We start from the raw sequence: 18,328 nt of genomic DNA, 5'->3' as shown, positions 1-18,328 counted from the left end.
TCTACCCGATTCCTAGAGACCGCGGTATACCTAACCTTCCCACACGAAATCTTGCTCAATACCCGGAATCAGTGGTCGAAGGGCCATACCGTAGTCGCCAGCGTTGGGCGTCCTCAGAAGAGTGTGAATATGGAACTTTGCGGGCTCCTTGTTTGTCAAGAAGACTCCTGAGTGGTGATCAAACTCCACGAGGATAACCGGGCTCTGGATGCGGTAGTAAAAGGGATCTTGGTCACCGAAGCCGCCAATCCAACTAAAGTACGTCTCCTTGAAGAAAGACTTGATATGGTTGACCCGGATCTCCCTGGACTTCTGAGGAAGATAGATGAGATATTGCTCGAGGATACCAAGAACCAGCTGCTGCTGCTCGGCTGTCATGTCCGACACCAAAATGCCCTCATATGGCACAATTCGGTTATCTCGGTAGGCGCCGCAGAGATGTCGCTGGTCGTCGTGATTCCACCGTCCTTTCGGCATTGCGGGGTCTTTGAGGAGTTTGTAGGTCTGTGCCTTTTGCTGCAAGTTTGCTGGGAGCGACTGCATAAGCTGCAAGCCTAGCCGCTCTTCGGTCTCAAGGATACGAGTGCCCTTGTATGGGCCATCATCAATCAAGTTCGGCTCTGCCCCAGTGAACCACGGCGATGCTACGATCTGACCCTGATACAGGAAAATGTTCAGGCACAGATGGTGACCGTAAAATGAGAAGCCCCATGGCCTCGTCGCCGAGGGTAGTCCGAAGAGGACAAAGTTGTAAGAGAATTCGTTGCAAATGGTGGGTGTCTGTACCAATTCGCCCAAAAAGCCGTTTACGCGCATGGCACCGAGCGCCTTCGCGTATCCCTCAGGGGAGAGCGTCGTCTCGAGGACTTTCAGGATGCTGTCGCGGATTTGCGGATTTAACTCATCCAGCCGTAAACCCTTGTCGCTGAGGAGAAACTCGGGGTTCGACCATGATCGCCATTCCGGGGAATCGACATGGTACGAGAGGGTTGTCTTTTGCTTGTCATCTAGCTGTGACAGAACCGCGTTTGTAGCATCGACGATTTGCTGAATCGGCACGCCCTCGTCGGCGATTTTGAATAAGTCCCGTTTGACCGTGCCTAAATCCGGGTCAATTATGGTTTCTTGGCGGGAAAGTTAGTGGTTTTGGGTGTCACGGCAGATCTCACCATCTGTTGTGATGCCGGTGTATGGCTCTTTGAAAAGGCTACGCCAATGAAGATACAGGGCATGTAGCCACGGCGGGTTGCCGCTCTCTTTGAACACCTTGGCATATTCGTGAGCATCCTGGTTGCGCATCGTCGTGAAGCGAGGAGTGCTAATGTCTGGAAGGTGCTGACGGTACTCGGCGCCATGAGGCGCCTGTTTCTGTGCTCCAGACATGTTCTGCTGGTGTTCTCCCACGAATGGTATCTGTGAATCTCGCGGTGTAATCGTTGCAGCAATGGCTGTGAGTCTTCTGGCAGCTTGAAAGCTTCTCTGGTCGGTGTCCCTCATGCAAAGTCTCTGGATGTATGTGTTGTCAAAGCTGGACTGCTTACACGCGACTGCGTGACAGGGAAAGCAAGTAATAATAGCTCCGAGACCGACAACGGATAGCTCTTGTCACAAGACGTCCACTCTGATCAGACCATTTCTAAACAAACCGTCATCAAGTACCGGCGAATCCACAAAGCCACGACGTCGGCGATGGTCGGCGCATGTGCCGCCGACAGCGACCCCTCATTTCTCGGCCCCTCCATCCCACATCGCCATCATCCCTCATCCTCGCAACTCCCCCACAATTCCCCCAGCTGCGCCTTTGAGTTGCCCGGCTTTTCCGCAGGCGTCAATGTGTCAGCCGGCCATTGACCAATCACGGTGGATGGACTTACGATTAGCACGACGCGGCGTCAAGATCTGGGAGCGAACTCTCGAACTTCCCGGACCTCCGAGCCGACCACCCCCAACCATCGGCAATTGTGCGGGGGAGAACCCCAGCAGGGATAGCGGGCTTTCTCCAGTCGGATTTCACGATGCGGGAACGGCCCTTACTTCTACCCTCCTGCTGGTGAATATCATCCGAACTGCCACTCCAAGTCTGACTTGAGCTTCGAATCTTACGATACCACATGCACACCTGACTTTAAGGAACGCACCAGACAACACATACACCATGGCTTCACAAACACAAACGCCCTTCACCCGTAAGTTGTTCATCTCGCACGAATGGATGTTAACACTAGAACGCCGTCGCTGACAAACTCAAGGCTTCGTACGGTTTGTCCCCCGCTCTGATTCCAACAAGATCCTCATTGGTGAGCCTGAATCAGAGTCTGTTGATGTTGGTCTCGCTGTGCGCAAGGGCGAGGAAGTGAAGGTTGTGGTGTGGTCCGGATCCAGCGTCATCAAGCCGGGTTCCAAGACCGAGGAGCGGGCCGTCATTGACCGCGTCCTCTCACCCGTCTCTGCCGAGGAGGTCGGAACGATCCGATGCATCGGCTTGAACGTGAGTAGCCAATACTACTCTGGCCAGAGACATGAAGCTAACCACAAACAGTATGTCCAACACGCAAAGGAGACTGGTCTGGCACTGCCCACAGTCCCAACTGTGTTCCTGTAAGATCACCCGGTTCGGTGTAAACCGCTGGAGAATCAGTGCTAACTCATTGTACAGGAAGCCAAGCACTGCACTAGGAGATCCATGGCCCGCGCCTACGGTACTTCCTTTGCTTACCCAGGCTGACGACTGCGGCGACTACGAGTCTGAGCTCGCCGTCGTGTTGGGCAAGACCGCTAAGAACGTCTCCGAGGCCAACGCTCTGGACTATGTCTTGGGTTATACTGCCTGCAACGACGTCTCTTCCCGGACGTACCAACTGAACCAGTCGCAATGGTGCTTCGCTAAGGGATTCGATGGATCCTGTCCATTGGGTGAGTTATCCTAGGGTATTTGGGAAGACGGGATCATGAAACTAACAAGATGTTTTCCAACAGGCCCTACGTTGGTTTCCAAGGATCTCATTCCTGACCCAACCAAGTTGAAGATGCGTGGCTTGAAGAACGGCGAAGTTCTCCAGGACTCTCCCATTGAGTAAGTTCACTTGCTCTCATAACCTTTCATCAATACTGACAGGCCTTGCAGCGACCTCATCTTCAGCATCCCGAAGCTCATCAGCTTCCTGTCTCAAAGCACAACCCTACCCGCTGGAACAGTAATCATTACCGGAACTCCTGCTGGAGTTGGCCTGGGCCGGACACCAAAGGTCACCCTGAAGGACGCTGACGAGTTCCACGTTGAGATTCTTCCCCATATCGGCACGTTGGTCAACACCTTCCAGAATGAGGTTGGACAGTAGATGCGAGAGCACGTGTAGGACAAGGCGATATGAAATGAATTGAGGTGCACGAAGACTTGGCGAAATCATTGAGTGAAAGGACACAACTGATGAGCTGCTCATCTGGATTAGACTAAATGATACATGAATTCCCAACATGACTGTCTTGCAAGATTCCAAGCTCCTATCGTTGATGGCACTTCACGCCCCCTGAATCCCGGATGACTATGTGCATTGTTTGTTCCTATCCCACGCCACGACGATTCATATTTCCATGGGATGGTTTGCATTTCCCTCGCCTCCCTTAACAAAAGTTGCATCACCTGGTACTCAGTCAAACAGTCCTTTCTTAGATTTACGATGAACTATCCAAAGCTAGATGCACAACATCACTCACCCAGAAGGTTTACTGCGATTGATACCCGATCAAGGTAGTGGATATAGCATTTCTCAAGGTTTCTATTAGATGATTTTATTCATTCAATTCATTCCATCTTCAATGTGGTGGATGAACTAGCTCTCGAGCAGTTGAGGAACCTTCTCAAGGAGGTGCTCAACAATAGCATCTGGCCCCCTCTCAACCTGCAGCCCATGAGGGATCGCGTGGGTCTTAATGTTCGGGACAATTGACCTCGCAGTAGCCTGGATCTGCTCTGCCTCATCCGCTGTCCACATTGACGCACAGAACTGCGCAGGCTGATTAGTTGAAGAAGCTTCAATTGGCTGGGGTTACTCATACCAGGACGTCTGGCTTGTGCTCTTTCACCTTGCCCTCGACCTCGGCGATTGCTGTCGATACCGTCAGCTTACAGAGTTTGCATTATGGATGAATTATTCAACTTACTCTCGCAGTTGGCGACATAGTCAATCGTGTACTGATCCTTGAGCGCCTCAGTCATGCGGCCGATAAGCCTCTTCGCACGCTCAGGTGCGGTGTTGACTGTGACAAGCTTGAAAGGACCCTTGGGCGCCATGATGCGGGGTTGTTGTGAGAATGAGGGGTGATGGAACAAGGCAAGTGATGACGTTGAAGATTGTGATGGTTGATCGCAACGGCTTGTTGTGAGATGATTGAGCAAGGAGTATAGTTTTGGCTGTCTTCCGGTAGAATGAGCCGCGTAAGTACGTGCGTGATGTTGGTCCACGATGATGTGCCGCACCTTTCTCCCGATGGCCGCTGAACAACTCCCATATATCCGGCAGATAGCGGCTTGAGCTCCGCCGAAGTCGCACCCGAAAGTCAACCCACAAAATGGTCTGGAAGCTGACTGTTCCATCGCTTCTGTGCCAGAGTTGGAGACAGTTTGGTTCTCATGCCGGCTTTGCCGATTTCGCCTCCATCTGCCCAGTCCCACCAATCTAAAGCCTTTTTGGGTTATTCTCCCGTGACCTTTACCTTCGTCGTCGAACTGGCGCTGTTGGGGACACAACTTTGGCGGATAACCCGTGGATCCTCGGATATCCCGAGACTTCTGTCCACCTGTGACCACCGCCTTCAGCCACTGGCGTCCACCTAATTACTAGCAATTAGTTGTTCCCCATGGGACGCATCCCGTGCTTCCGGCTTGTGTGGGGGATCTCCGGGGATTGCATTAGGGACTTGCCGGCGCCCCTATGTCCGCGAAAGTAAAGAACATGGGTTGAACTGCTGAACCCAGCTGCAACCACCTCTTGAAGATTTGAGGATTTGAGGGTAAGGGATTCCTGCCATCGCGACGTGTTTTTCCAGATCTTGGTTCTGCATCTTTACCGACCTGCAGCTCATCGCCAAGCAAGTTTGAAATGTTCCGTTGGCTCAACTCTTGGTTTTCGCCCAGGGCAAACGCATCTTCACCCAACAGCAACGGAAACATGGCGGTGAGTTCTCATTCCATGAAGACGGGTTTTTTCGCGCGTCAATGCTGACGATGAATATGAAGGTCACAGCGCATATCAGATCACCAGTCCAACTGGAAATTATTGTTGTCGGCGCCGGGCTGAGTGGTTTAGCCACCGCAGTGGCAGCCGCTTTGTCGGGACACAAGGTCACCGTGTTTGAGTCCGCGAAGGAGCTCCTCGAGGTGAGCCCCATCTCAAAGTTCGAGGGCCCCAAATGAGGTTTATTGACATTATTCCCCAGGTCGGTGCGGGCCTGCAAGTAACGCCCAACTCCACGCGCATTCTCCAGAAATGGGGTCTGCCAGACAGACTGTGGAAATCGGCATCTGAGCCGACGGATCTGGTGGTGCATCGCTACTCTGGAAAAGTGCTCGCGTTGGAGGAGAACTTCAACAAGAATATTCGCGCAAAGTATCAGGCACCATTCATCGACTTGCACCGCGTCGACCTGCAGCTGTCACTTTATGAGCGCGCCAAGGAACTCGGCGTTGCATTCAACCTCGGCGAGAAGGTCGAGAACATCGACTTCGACATTCCTGAGCTTACGACGCAGTCTGGAATCAAGGCCAAGGCAGATCTCATCGTCGCCGCCGATGGACTCTGGTCGCGGTCGCGTGCGTGCTACCTGAAGAAGGACGATCCTCCCCTGGCAACGGGTGACCTTGCCTACCGTGTGGTTCTCAACCTTGATGAGGTCACGGATCCGGAGCTGAGAGAGTGGATTCAGAAGCCTCAGGTCCACTTCTGGGTCGGTCCCGGTGCTCACTGCGTTGGGTACTCGATGAGAGCGGAGAAGATGTACAACCTGGTGTTGCTTACACCCGATGATCTTCCCAAGGGTGTGAGCCGTCAAGCAGGATCAATTGAAGAGATGCAAAGCCGGTTCGATGAGTGGGACCCGATATTGAAGAAATTCCTCAGCTCGGTCGACAGTGTTGAGAAGTGGAAGCTGATGCACAGTAAGTTTTCGTGTTCAGACCCATCATAGTATGAGCTAACATGTTTCCAGGGGAGGAAATGACTTCTTGGGTCAACGAGAAGTCAAACTTTGTGTTTGTGTGAGTACCCTTTCCAATTATGAGATGTCGAACCTCACTGACGCTTGTCAAGCGGTGATGCATGCCACCCCATGCTACCTTACCTTGCACAGGGTGCCAACTCAGCTGTGGAGGATGGTGCTGTCCTCGGACTGCTCCTTGGTCACATCAAGTCTAAGTCGCAACTTCCTGCAGCATTAAAGTCATACGAGAAGCTGCGCAAGGCTCGTGGCGAATCTATTGTTAGAGAAACATTCAAGCAGGTGAGTTTCTCTCGTTAGATCTCCGGGCATCCTTCGTACGATAGTCTCTGACATTCTCTAGCGCCACGATTTCCACATGAATGACGGCCCTGAGCAAGAGGCCAGAGATCAAATCTTCTTGTCACAGCTTGGAAAGGAGCTGAAGGGGGCGTTCCCTAGCAGGTGGACGTGCCCTGAGGTGCAGCCCTGGCTGTACGGGTACGACGCGTACAAGGAGGTCGAAGAAGCGATGAAGAGCGACCCCTTCGACAAGCCCCACGCCAACTTGTGAGCAACCAAGCTTTCAATTGAGTCAGGGAATTTGGGCATTTCGGCGTACTGGTGATAATATTACGGGCTTTGGAGCATGCCTCGGTAATCGGCATATTGTGTATACCTAACTCTTTGTTCCGCAGCGATAGCATAACGTCCTTTACTTCCATTTTCTCCCTGCCTGGACCCGCTGTAGAGTTAAGGATCACTGTGAAATCTTAGCGCTGATCGTGCTAAGACCCCCCCGCCACCACTAACAATACCTAAGCCAAGCCCTGTAGCTCCCGCAAGGCCCTCTGAACGAATTTTGCCATGATGCCAATTTTTTTTTGACATGATGTTTGCAAATGCACATGGTGTTACATTTTGATACGTGGAAATCTTCACGTTCCTGATGTCACCAGGCCCATGGCAAGGGAGCTTATAAATGCAGCAAGTGCGTATTCAACTTGGCAACATAAGAAAAATTAGATTCATATTCAAATGACTAATTATTCTATGGGATAGTTATAACTCTTAATTAGTCGAGATAAGCATGGATCATTTGAGGTATCAAAGACCTCTCATGAAGCCGCGCTTTCTAATGGGTGGTTTCTGCCCTTCAGGCTTTTTATACTCCTTCTCACCATCCTCAGTCTCAACCACATATCGACCCTTTTCCTTTTCCGCCTTTCTCTTGTCGTGCTCCGTCTTCCATCGCATGAAGTAGCAACAGAATGGGAAGAGCACAGTGTTGACTGCTGTCCAGGCGAAAAGCACGCCAAAGTTTAACCCGATCCTGGAGTGCAAGTCGAAGAGCAACTGGCGACTGCCTTCAACAACCTGGTGGAGTGGCCAAGCATAGCCCCAGTGGTAGAATCCGGGTGATAGGTCGATGGCATAGAAGGATGTCGAAACATTCGATATGACCCAAAAAATGAGCCACAGAGCCGTCCATGGCTGCCCAATAATCATTGCGACGTTTTCGCAGGCGAGGCCTAGAGCGGACATGCCAACAAAGTTGAGCATCCAGTAGACTGGGAAGGTGCCGCGGCCATAAGCTGTAGCTCCAAATGTAGGGGCTGGCTCCGTTGGTGAAGCTGGGGGCGCGCTGAACGGTATTTGGAAGGCGAGAGATATTAAGCTATAGCTGAGGGAGATGATGAAGTAGGCGACGATCGTAGCTAGCCATCTCCAGATGATGAGCTGCCAGAAGTGTAAAGGTGGATGACCCTGCGGTTGTACGTATTTCTACGTAGGGTAGATTAGCAGCTGTATATCAACACGATGCGATGACTATGCCAACTTACTGAGTGAATTGGCAAGAAGAAAGAGAAAGAGAAGAATGCCATGATGATCAAGTAAATTAGACCAATGCTCACTGCAGGTGTAGCAGTAGCAGGCTGGAAGGGGCGTAGATCAATCATCAGTGGCGCAATGCCGGGGTTGACAGCAGAAGATGCTCTCGCGAGGTTATCTCGACTCAAGGACGTGTTGGACATAACAGTCTGACCCCATTGCTTTCCAAATTGTTGCGTAAATTGCTCCGTAAATTGGGTGATGTAAGGTGAAATGTCGCTCTGGTACGTTGTCGAATCTCTCGCGGTTTGTATAATGATCTGCACTGAGCCTGAGGGGTCGTAGTTTGCATCTCCAGTCGCAACGGCCTCTTGGAGAGCTGCTGTAGCATTGGGGTGAATTATCACAGCCGCCCAACTATCCCAGTCGTACACGGCCATTCTCACTGCTGTAGGATCGTTGTTGAAATATGAAGGCGGTAAGATAGTCCATCCCAGTGACGGGCCTGGCTTGTCCAGTGACTTCTGCGCGGTCTGTACGACTGCTGGCCCAACAATTGGCTGTACTGATTCGTACGGAGAAAACTGTCCATCAAAGTCGACGACATGGACGATGATTGATCTCAGGTTGTCCTCGGTACGGAAGAGAACAGCCCAGTACATTGATAAGACTGCGAGGATGAAAAGAAAGAGGATGCTGATCGTCTGAATCCATAACCGAATGACATGGGCGCGAACCTTTTTCATTGATGGGTGCCAGAATCCAACAGAGTGGTGAGGTTTTTGGTGACGATGGTGCAAGCCGTTTTCCTCGTTGTCTTGGCCATCGTTCTTGGAGTGATCGACTTCGGTACGGGCCGGTGAGGTCGGTGACTGAGACCTAGCCATTGTTCCTGGGTTGGGCGAATTGACTTCCTTTCTGCAGACTGAGAAGGATTTCCCCCGATTGACGGTCAGATTGCTTCAGTGGCTTGAAACACACTCAATCAAAAATACCGAAACAACTGCTGGAGTACGCCTCTGCCGCTGTCAGTGTCTTGGCTTTATGTACATCCCATCGAATTTGGCAATTCCACGTCAAATCCTCCAGCGTGCAAGTCGATGATGCGTGGTGCAAAAGATCCAGTGAGACGACCAAGTCCCTGTTAACAATTTCGCTGGTATTGCTACGCCGTACAGCCATTTGATTGGTTGAACACGTACTTGTCACGACGAGGTACATTGGGCTTTCGACTCAGCTCCGAGATGACATCAGAGGCCACGGAGTTGCGCTAGAAAAGACACTACCCCTGTCCAAGGTAAGTCTGCAATCTGTGTAAGTAAGCAGGCGGGCGTCTCGGCCTTCGTGCTTTTTATCTAGCGTCGGCGGCTCTCGAACTTGTACTGAGCGTTTAGCACCCTCGATCTTATGTTAGCTTGAGAATCATGATGCATCTCTCGATTAGGTTGCGGAACCTCGATCCCAGCTTTGATGAAGAAGCCGATGCAATGTCAAGACCAACCAAGGCATGTCGCAGTAGATTCTGCTAACACATGGCCCGGGACCCCACGTCAACAGAGAACAGAATTTGAAGTGATATCACGGCGTTCTGACTGTCTGATTAGTACCTGTCAGGGCCAGCCGTGTATTTGAAATACTTAGCTGAGACATATGTTTCTATTGTGCACCAGCAACTTCAAAGCTATCAGACTAGTGCATCCAAAGTGGTTTGACTCTTTTCCATCGTAATCTTCCAGACCTTCGCAAATCGTGAAGAGTTCAGCTCAGCCGTGACTTTTCCCAATTTTCCCTCTCCTTCCAGGCGGCTTTCCGCTAGCGGACCAGCAACGATGAATGATGATGATTGTGGAATGGTTGGAGTTTCTCCGGCGGCCACGTCCATCAGAAGACACGCGTTATGCGGACCTGGAGCCTTGAACTTGAAGAACAAACAGAAGCCGTTTTCAGTTTCTGCGTTCTGAACATGTAGATAAGGGACCTCTTCTTTGCCGCTAGTTTCAACGTCGTAAGAGAGCATGATGGAGTGGCTCCAGGGGCCACTACTGGCCCAACGATCCGCCGGGGATGCCTTCACGTCGTAGTACCCAGGATCCAGTTCTTGTGGCAACTCCACGACGATATGCTGCGCATCGGAATCTTTGCCCCACAGCGATTCCATATCTTCCGGATCTTCAGCCCTGACGAGGATGGTCTCAAGTCTTGCCTGCTTAACCCAATTATCTGGAACTGAGACAAAGCCCAGCTTGTGACTGCACCTGTAGAATGGCTCAAGATCGTTTTTTCTCTCGAGATAGAGCCCTATCTGACGGCCCGCTTTGTTACAGTTGAGTATAGCTATCGTGCTCGTTGGAGAGAAAGTGAATGAGATTCCTGCAGCGGAACCAATCTGCTCATTGTTATCTCCGGGGATGAATGAGAAGCCATATTTCGAGCTGCTCGGGTCTAGTATCGGCATCTCGATCTGGATGCCTCTATTTGTGAACGAATACGGTGCCACGCGATGGTCGGCATCGATCCTGGTGACGCTGCCAGACTGATCAAAACAAGAGGGGGACTTGGCGAGAAACCCAGTGTTGCGAGACGGCCTGTCTGAATGTCCAGGCAACAACCAGGCAAATATTGACTGGTCATCCGTTCGCCTCATGATCTCTTCCTGAAGTCTGATGAACGCCATTTCACCTTCGCCGTATAGTAGAGGCATGCTAACCCCGAATAACCCAAGCAGACAATACGCCTGATCTTCGACTCTGGTAGTCTTTCTCTTCGCAGCCCAGGACATTCTCTGGGCGATGCTGTATCGACCTAGGATTCCATATTCGAAGAACTTGTGGTCGATACCGGTAATCTTCCCCAGAGGTTCTCGCATCTGGTCTCGTGTACCAATTTCGTACCAGTCATCTGAGTAGAATACGACGGTGGAAGGTGCAATGAGCTCCTGAAGCGTCCAGCCACGCGTGAACCACCGACTATTCATGAAGCTCTTAGAGTAGCCACCGAGAACATCAACATCTTCCTGGGTGACGTCTTCAAGGTATGCATAACAGACACGAGAGTTTTGATACCAGACCCACATGGAATTGATGGCCTCCGTCAACTCAGATGAGCTTGTCTTGTCGATGCAACAAGTGTCGATCCACTGCGAAGTCAATTAATGGGAACCTTGCTATTGTTGCGGGAGCTCAGGGTCAGGGACACTGGGTTGCCAGGCTCAACTTACTATGTAGTCGAACCCATCCGACGATGCCTGATTACAAGCCCCATCCAGTTTCGTATAACCTTCAAGACTAGACGCGTTTCCAGCGAGCAGGTCCTGAAGTGTGACTTCTTCCGAGCCCCAAGTATGAGACAGGATAGCATATGGAATGCGAGAGTGGGTGAAAACGCGCAGTTCCTTCGTTCGTGTGTTCAGGAGCCGCATCGTATCTGTAAGGATTGGTTTCAAGCCAATAAGAGCCTACCGTAAACATCAACTTGGGGCGTTCTGAAGCTGAACAGGACTGGTCTAACTAAATGCGGGGGAATATGCAACTAAATGAAGAACCAGATGGGTTTTCTCAATCAGGACGATAAATCTCACCTGCATAATCTATCACGTGTAACTACTGCGACAAGTAGGCTAGCTACATGCACTTATGCACGCCTACGGTTTTTGGGTACCATCAGGAAGGCACCGCAATGGCTCACTTGAAGGGCACAACTTTGTGCTGGATGGGATGAGTTTGAATTGAACACTCAGCTGCTAAACTACCTCGATTGATTACCCTATGACATGTAGCGGAATGATGGGTGCCTGTAACCAAGTTGACTCTGTTCAGCTTCTGTCCGTCCATCCAGGCGGTGATCTCTCTTTCCAGCAGCTCTGGCTTTGTTTTCATATAAGCAATAGAATATGCCGAACACTGCCAACAGAACTGTTAAACTTTGTCCGACAAGATTGATCGTGTGTCCAGTGAAGTACTTCGGGGCGTCTTTGAACGTGTAGGTCCACCTGTTGTAAACATCAGTAAAATTTCAGGCATGGCTTGATCAAAACCAAAGACTGATGTGCGTTGTCATAGCCTTTTGGCAGGTTTTTGGAGACCTCTACTTACGTCGCAACGATTCCACCCATGGTGCCAATGGAGACAACGTAGGCACTGGTTACTGCGCGTACGGAAGGGCCTGCCGAGTCTATTGTCGAGTGCGTCAGCTTGTTTCACTTTGTTCAGTCCGACCGAAGGTCATAGACTTACTATTCATCGCCCAACTCACTGCAACGATGTTAGCAAAAGAATCAGACAGCAAAAAGGTGTTGACTCACAAAATCCTGGACCACCTGGGAAAGCACCTGCTGTGACGAAGAATACCTGAGATCGTTAGTGAATATACGCAGGATGCAGACAAAAGGACAGAGAGCTCTTACGCCCATATATCTGATGTTAGCCTCGGTTGCAAATCGCAAAATGGCGAAACCGATAACAGCAATCATCGAAAATACGGCAAGGTATATACCGCGTTGACGTGTTCGGTCGCTGAACCACGCGATGATGATGGCTGTGATAGCAGCCACAACGTAAGGCGGTACAGAGTACAGCTGTGCTCGCGTCGCGGTCCAGCCTAAGTCGGCAAGAATGGTCGGCATGAATACCGAAATTCCCTGGACAGTGATATTGATCAGGAAAAAGCCGAAGGCGCATGTATAGTTATGGATGCAAAACACGGCTCGCTTCACGTCGGAAAGAGTGACTTTCTGATCAACATCGGCCTTGTGCTGGCGCTGCAGACGCTCTGCCGCAATTGCTCGTTGTCTTTCGTCAAGGAAGTAAGCGGTGGCGGGACTTGTGGGCATCCAGAGAGGTGCGAAGCCTCCGAAGAGCATTGTGACGAATCCCTCGAAAAAGAATATGTTCCTCCATGTATGGATAGGTGCACTGTCGAACCCCCATTCCGGAATGCGAGAGAGACCAGTGGCAAGCAGGCCACCGAATGCGCCAGCTAATGACGCTGCTGAAATGAAGATTCCCAGCCGGAACAAGAGTTCTTCTCTCTTGTAGAAGCTGCTCAGAAAGAAGGAGAACCCTGGCATGGCACCGCCTTCGAAGATTCCCAGGAAGGCGCGGGCAACGATGAGTCCTTCATATGAGCGTACGAAAGCCGTGCAGAGTGAGACTAAACCAAACCCAACGACAAGGAATGGCAGGTAGAATCGTGGGCCGACGCGTTTAAGAATAATGTTGCTCGGTACTTCGACTAGAAGGTAGATGATGTAGAATATTGACAGGGCCCAGTTGAACCGGTATCCTTCAAGGTTGATATCCTTGGCCATGCCCTGGATCCTGGCATTTCCGATATTCGCTCGATCCAAAAACTACCCCGAAGATAGGCAAGTCAGTGGCGGTGCGACAGCCAGCTAATTTTTGACGGGAGGAGAAAATCACATACGCAGAGAAGGTACAAGGTCGTCACCAGTGGGACAGTGTGCCAGTCGAGCTTACGCTTGATGACCTGTTCCTCCTCTTCCGTCCACTCCAACTGTACGGGTTCGCCCGCATACTGGATAGACTCGGACTTGACATCGACCGTCGTCGGCTCGTTATACTCTGTTTTAGACATTGTCAATCGTTAAGGCCTGGCTCTGTCACGAATACTGAGAATTACTCCTGCGCCAGCAAACAGAGAGGGGTAGGGAGGGAAGCTTACGTTTCTTATCAAACTCGATTGGTATCTCGTCTATTGTGGAGAGCACCATCTTGACAGCTGGGCCGAGACGATGCTCGGAATCCTTTGAACGCGACCTTCCGAAAATACTACGTTGACGGCTGGAAAATTTGCCTAGCAGCTTGTGGATGCGACGTTGAAAACGGCCAAGCCCATTTAGTGTAGCTTCAATGAGGGGTCAAGGTAGTGACCGGCCCCTATTATTATCTATCCAAAGCCACTAAGGAGCGGGAAGCAAGTTTGAATAGCTGGCACGGACAGTTTATCACCTTCAGACTTTCTTCGGCAGATGTCTTCTGCATTAAAGCCCAGCCCTGTCCCGGGTGGCCTTCGTCCAATGACCCTGACCCAGGTGCCCATCAAGGGTGGCACGTTCGGCCCAAGAATGCGGGGTACGGGAGGAAGAACACTTGGATTTCTTGGGATTTTAGTCTTTTCCCACAGTTCAACACAGATTGAGTCGCATTGAGGTGGGCGGCCGTGGAACTGAGGGTTGGCATTTTGCTGGGGTTTGTGCTGAATATGGTTTGGAGTCTGCCACGCCCGCCCAGTGGGACCGCTTTCCCAACCTTGGGTCTACACTAACTTCACTCGACCATCTGAATTTCGAGGCAAAAGGCCTTTCCCCACGTCGCAAGCCGGAAAGGAAATCTGGTTACCCTTTGCGAGTTGGTATGTTACCTGTTACAGTCTATGTTTTCATCAAACGCTTGGGACAGTTGGTTTTCATCCGGACTCTTCGGAACCGAGTTGCTGACAACGGGTTTCACTACTTTGACGTCAAAGCCGTTACAGGATGACAGAGCACAATGATGAAGTCAGGTTATTGAAGTATGTCGTGTAACTGCAGGCTGCTTCTAGGCATGCAAGCATGAGCGCCAGAATTCCGAGAGGGGTGATTACGAATACCACCTAGATCATGGTTGCCAGCATATCCACGCCGCACTCACGCAGCTCCGATGCCACCTTCAACTCTAACTTCGATAGCGAATCAGAACCAAAGACCCCCAGGATCACCAATGATTATGTACAGACGGTGTACACTATGGCGTTCATGTGATCTCATACTTATTTGTTGCCAAGGCGAACGAGAGGCGACCTGGGTGGTGGAATGGGGTCGTCAGATGTTTTCGCACGGCCAATAATTAGTGTTCCGCGAGGGATGCTTCGAGTGAAACGCGTCCCGAGAGAGTCAATCCTATCATCGGTTCCATAATCGGATACAGCTGCATGGTCAAAATCAACGGCTATCACTTGCATCTAAACGTAAGTTCAGCGAAGGGTCCTGAAGATGACCCATGGGCTTGTGGTCGCGTAAGGAGTTATGCCATAATCCGCCTTGCTATGCTATGACACGTCTTCACTGCGACACCCGCGTTTGCTACGTCTCTTGTATTGAGAGTTTTGCAGTCACAGCGTTACTCCAGTGTGCCATCTTGCAGCACATTGTTACATGCCATGTTCCAAGAGCTATCAACTATTTAGTCAAATCGCGACACCCTCACAAAGCCCGAAGAAATCCCCTTTTCCGTCTTGGCGGCTCAACTCACGGTTGCTTGGGAATTTGCTTCTCGAAATCATACCTGTGCAAGTGAAAGTGTGGAAGTTTTGTCTCCTTTCGACGTATCTCTTTTTCATCTTTCCACCTCAAGATGTAACATGCGGGGACGAACAAAATCGTGTTTACCGACACCCACGCAATCAAAACGCCAAAGTTGAGGCCAATGCGCGAGTGCAAGTCGAACAAAATCTGTCGGCTGCCTTCAATCACATGATGATAAGGCCATGCATACGCCCACCGGTAAAACCCTGGGGCAATATCGGGAGGCCAGAATCCGGTCAACGTGTTCGTGAGAGTCCAAAACGTTAACCACAAACCAACCCATCGAGGGCCGATAATCATGGCCATGTTCTCACAGGCCATTCCGAGTGCTGCCATGCCGAAGAAGTTCAACAGCCAGAAGACGATGAACGAGGCTTTCCCATAAGCGTTCGGATTCTTAGCGACCTCCACTGCCGAAGCTGGCGGATTGGATAAGGGAACTTGGAAGACAAGCGATATCAAACAGTAGACCAGCGACAAAAAGAAGTAGGCTGCCATGAGTGATAAATATCTGCGTATGACGTAGTGCCAGTAGTGCACGGGAGGATGACCCTCAGGCACAATGCATTTCTACATACCAACCTCGTTATCAGTTTTGTATCAAAGCATCAGAAGCTCGGACTTACCATGTCGTCTGCAAGGTAGTAGGTGAAACCGAGATGGGCGATAAGAAAGCTTAACCCAAAGGTAACTGCCGGGATTGCCGCAGGCGGCCCGAACGGCCGCAGATCTAACATCAAAGGTGACACCCCGGGGTTGACGGCACTCGCGGCCTGCCGAAGAGTCTCCTTTGTCAGGGAGTCATTGGCCATTACCATGCCGCCCCATGTTTTGCCGAATGTTTCTGTCAAACTTGACGTGAAGGACGTGAGGCTTGGCAAGATGTAGCTATATGTCATAAATGAATCTCGGCCAGACATGGTGATGATTTGAATTGCGCCTGTTGGATCGTAGGAAGAGTTTCCGATCGAGACTGCCTCTTGCAATAAAGCTGTTGCGTTTGGATTTATGATGATTGCTGACCAGGCCTTGAAGTGATAGACCGCTTCGCGAACCTTCATGGGGTCGAATTCGAACTCGTTTGCATCGCGTATTTGATATCCGATTGATGGTATGGGGCTCCACAGCGTCTCGTTCGCCAATCTTGTGACCGTCGGACCTACTAAAGGCGTGATACCGTTGTAGGGAGTAGATTTGCCATCAAAATCGACAACAAAACAGAGGAGAGAGGTGAGGTTTTCCTCGATGCGAAACACAATGCCCCAATAAAGGCAGAGGATGAGGAACATCGAGAAACAGATGATGAAAGCTGAAGATGGTGAGCTGTGGCTGCAAGTGAGCGCGTAGAGCGCGCATGAGACTTACTGTTTCTGCACCACATCATAGAGATATGCTTTCGTAACTAAGCAAGCACAAGGTAAATTCCATTAGGCACTGTGAAGGTTTTCGAGGCTGAGCCTATGTTGGGCTGCACTTACTGCTGCCAACCCTGGGTCCCACCAGCTGACTGATTGCGATGGAAGGTTTTCGTGCTCAGGTAAGCGACTTTTCATCCAATTCCCGACAAGGTCTGCCCTTTGAGTATCGAGGCTATTCAGCACGCTGTTTGACTGGTCGTCTCGGGAGACTTGCGCTGCGGCGCCGGGTTCTCGGTGACCGCCGTTGTCGACGTCGGTATCTATGTGCATTTCGGACGTTGCACAGTTGCGGTAGCCTGTAGGTAGATGAATGACTCTGGCCTATTCTTCGAAACTTTGAACTCAGTTACTGAACTGCATGTTTTGTACTTAAGAGCAAGGTCGCCTTCCGTCGCAAAACCTCCGGCAGTGTGTTTTTGATGGCCTATGATTGACATAGTTACCCACAGTTATGTGACCTCACCAGCACAAATTGTGGAGATCAAGAGCGGACATGTTAGTCCGGATGGATAATAATTCGTCATTTAAATGCTCTGATACATGTGTCCCTTGAGTCAATGTGGGCTTTGCTCGGTCGGCCAGAACATTACTTTATCTAGTGGGTCATTCGGGTGATCGTCTTCTCAGCTGAAGTCCAGGCTCAGTTTAATCGGTTCTCAGTCAGGGATCAACTCGCCTTCTCAAGTAGAGTATCAATCTTGACAGTCTCTGCAGGCCATCGGACCTTTCAAACCAACAGATCAGACGCTCCACTTTGCATGCAGGAGTCACCAATAACTTGATCAATGAGCATCAGCTTGCCCTACCCATATTTCTCAAAGCGGGTTCATGATCAGTCTCATTCCCCTGCGTTAAGGCAAGCATCTTGACGTCAAATAGATGTCAACTAAGCCAGGTGGGGTAAAGAGCTTTCAAAGAGTCTCCTCAGTAACTCTAGTCTTTTCAGGAAATCCCACAGCGCGCCCAATCTGTTTGTTTGTGGCAACCGGCCGGAGAACTTCGTCCGCGGCTTCGTATGCTATAGAATCTTGAGGCTTTTGACATGGCTTGACATGTTGTAAGGCAGATCGGCTCCATCGTAGCCACTTCAACTTTGAAGTGGAGCTCGCCAAGATGCATATGAGGAAGTGGTGATTGACGAGGACGCCATTCACTACAATGGTTGAGGTAATACCAGTAGGACTGCGACAGTCTCCATTCCCGATGAAGAGAAGTCTATCTATTGATACCTTCATCTACTTACTCGAGTAGCCCACTCGAACCATTGACTTGCTTCTCTCCAGTCCCAACCACAAGTTAGACGCTCGGCAGAAAGGGCCAGGCTGTGTATAACCTGACTTGAGTAGACCTCAAGGTTGTACAAGTGCATTTCCTATCAAGGGGATTTCTCCATGTGCCAGAAAGTAGTCAGTTACCTGAGTGATCAGGTATCCAATATTACTATGCGCTGTGTTTCGACCTCTGAATGATTGTTCCGTGGATTGGAGGGGTCACAACATCATACCATCCTAGTACGTTGAAACGAATGTGGGGGAGACATTACGATAAGGGACTTATAAAGTCTAGATTCAACAGCTCTCAGGGC

The 18,328-nt window shown here is 50.6% G+C and overlaps 7 protein-coding genes across 7 annotated transcripts; 2 read left to right on the top strand and 5 right to left on the bottom strand.

The window, feature by feature from the left end:
• Positions 1 to 30: 30 nt before the first annotated feature.
• On the bottom strand, positions 31 to 1,497 carry CCOS01_14741 (uncharacterized protein; the record flags this gene model as incomplete). The annotated part of the gene is made up of 2 exons (XM_060462884.1): positions 31 to 1,124; positions 1,170 to 1,497. 2 exons carry the CDS (start codon positions 1,495 to 1,497, stop codon positions 31 to 33), a joined length of 1,422 nt encoding a protein of 473 aa, XP_060306715.1.
• A 658-nt stretch (positions 1,498 to 2,155) lies between these two features.
• Positions 2,156 to 3,338, top strand: CCOS01_14740 (fumarylacetoacetate hydrolase; the record flags this gene model as incomplete). The annotated part of the gene is made up of 6 exons (XM_060462883.1): positions 2,156 to 2,186; positions 2,250 to 2,488; positions 2,540 to 2,598; positions 2,657 to 2,913; positions 2,977 to 3,073; positions 3,125 to 3,338. The coding sequence occupies 6 exons, from the start codon at positions 2,156 to 2,158 to the stop codon at positions 3,336 to 3,338; spliced, it is 897 nt and encodes a 298-aa protein (XP_060306714.1).
• A 492-nt stretch (positions 3,339 to 3,830) lies between these two features.
• CCOS01_14739 (uncharacterized protein) lies at positions 3,831 to 4,594 on the bottom strand (the record flags this gene model as incomplete). Its single annotated transcript, XM_060462882.1, has 3 exons — positions 3,831 to 4,004; positions 4,057 to 4,106; positions 4,162 to 4,594. The coding sequence occupies 3 exons, from the start codon at positions 4,592 to 4,594 to the stop codon at positions 3,831 to 3,833; spliced, it is 657 nt and encodes a 218-aa protein (XP_060306713.1).
• Positions 4,595 to 5,099: 505 nt separating this feature from the next.
• CCOS01_14738 (FAD binding domain-containing protein) lies at positions 5,100 to 6,766 on the top strand (the record flags this gene model as incomplete). Its single annotated transcript, XM_060462881.1, has 6 exons — positions 5,100 to 5,174; positions 5,237 to 5,377; positions 5,437 to 6,154; positions 6,205 to 6,253; positions 6,306 to 6,495; positions 6,557 to 6,766. 6 exons carry the CDS (start codon positions 5,100 to 5,102, stop codon positions 6,764 to 6,766), a joined length of 1,383 nt encoding a protein of 460 aa, XP_060306712.1.
• A 533-nt stretch (positions 6,767 to 7,299) lies between these two features.
• Positions 7,300 to 8,912, bottom strand: CCOS01_14737 (MNNG and nitrosoguanidine resistance protein; the record flags this gene model as incomplete). Its single annotated transcript, XM_060462880.1, has 2 exons — positions 7,300 to 7,977; positions 8,037 to 8,912. 2 exons carry the CDS (start codon positions 8,910 to 8,912, stop codon positions 7,300 to 7,302), a joined length of 1,554 nt encoding a protein of 517 aa, XP_060306711.1.
• Positions 8,913 to 9,709: 797 nt separating this feature from the next.
• On the bottom strand, positions 9,710 to 13,753 carry CCOS01_14736 (major facilitator superfamily transporter; the record flags this gene model as incomplete). Its single annotated transcript, XM_060462879.1, has 9 exons — positions 9,710 to 11,161; positions 11,243 to 11,479; positions 11,956 to 12,013; positions 12,117 to 12,195; positions 12,258 to 12,275; positions 12,326 to 12,371; positions 12,428 to 13,372; positions 13,447 to 13,604; positions 13,705 to 13,753. 9 exons carry the CDS (start codon positions 13,751 to 13,753, stop codon positions 9,710 to 9,712), a joined length of 3,042 nt encoding a protein of 1,013 aa, XP_060306710.1.
• A 1,379-nt stretch (positions 13,754 to 15,132) lies between these two features.
• CCOS01_14735 (MNNG and nitrosoguanidine resistance protein) lies at positions 15,133 to 17,013 on the bottom strand (the record flags this gene model as incomplete). The annotated part of the gene is made up of 6 exons (XM_060462878.1): positions 15,133 to 15,157; positions 15,273 to 15,305; positions 15,396 to 15,895; positions 15,952 to 16,634; positions 16,691 to 16,727; positions 16,804 to 17,013. 6 exons carry the CDS (start codon positions 17,011 to 17,013, stop codon positions 15,133 to 15,135), a joined length of 1,488 nt encoding a protein of 495 aa, XP_060306709.1.
• Positions 17,014 to 18,328: the final 1,315 nt, after the last annotated feature.

Source organism: Colletotrichum costaricense, assembly GCF_030867565.1.
Source record: "Colletotrichum costaricense strain IMI 309622 chromosome Unknown Scaffold_21.1, whole genome shotgun sequence".
Classification (NCBI taxonomy): Eukaryota; Fungi; Ascomycota; class Sordariomycetes; order Glomerellales; family Glomerellaceae; genus Colletotrichum; species Colletotrichum costaricense.
Note: the sequence above shows the minus strand (reverse complement) of the source record. Positions and strands in the feature narration are given on the sequence as shown.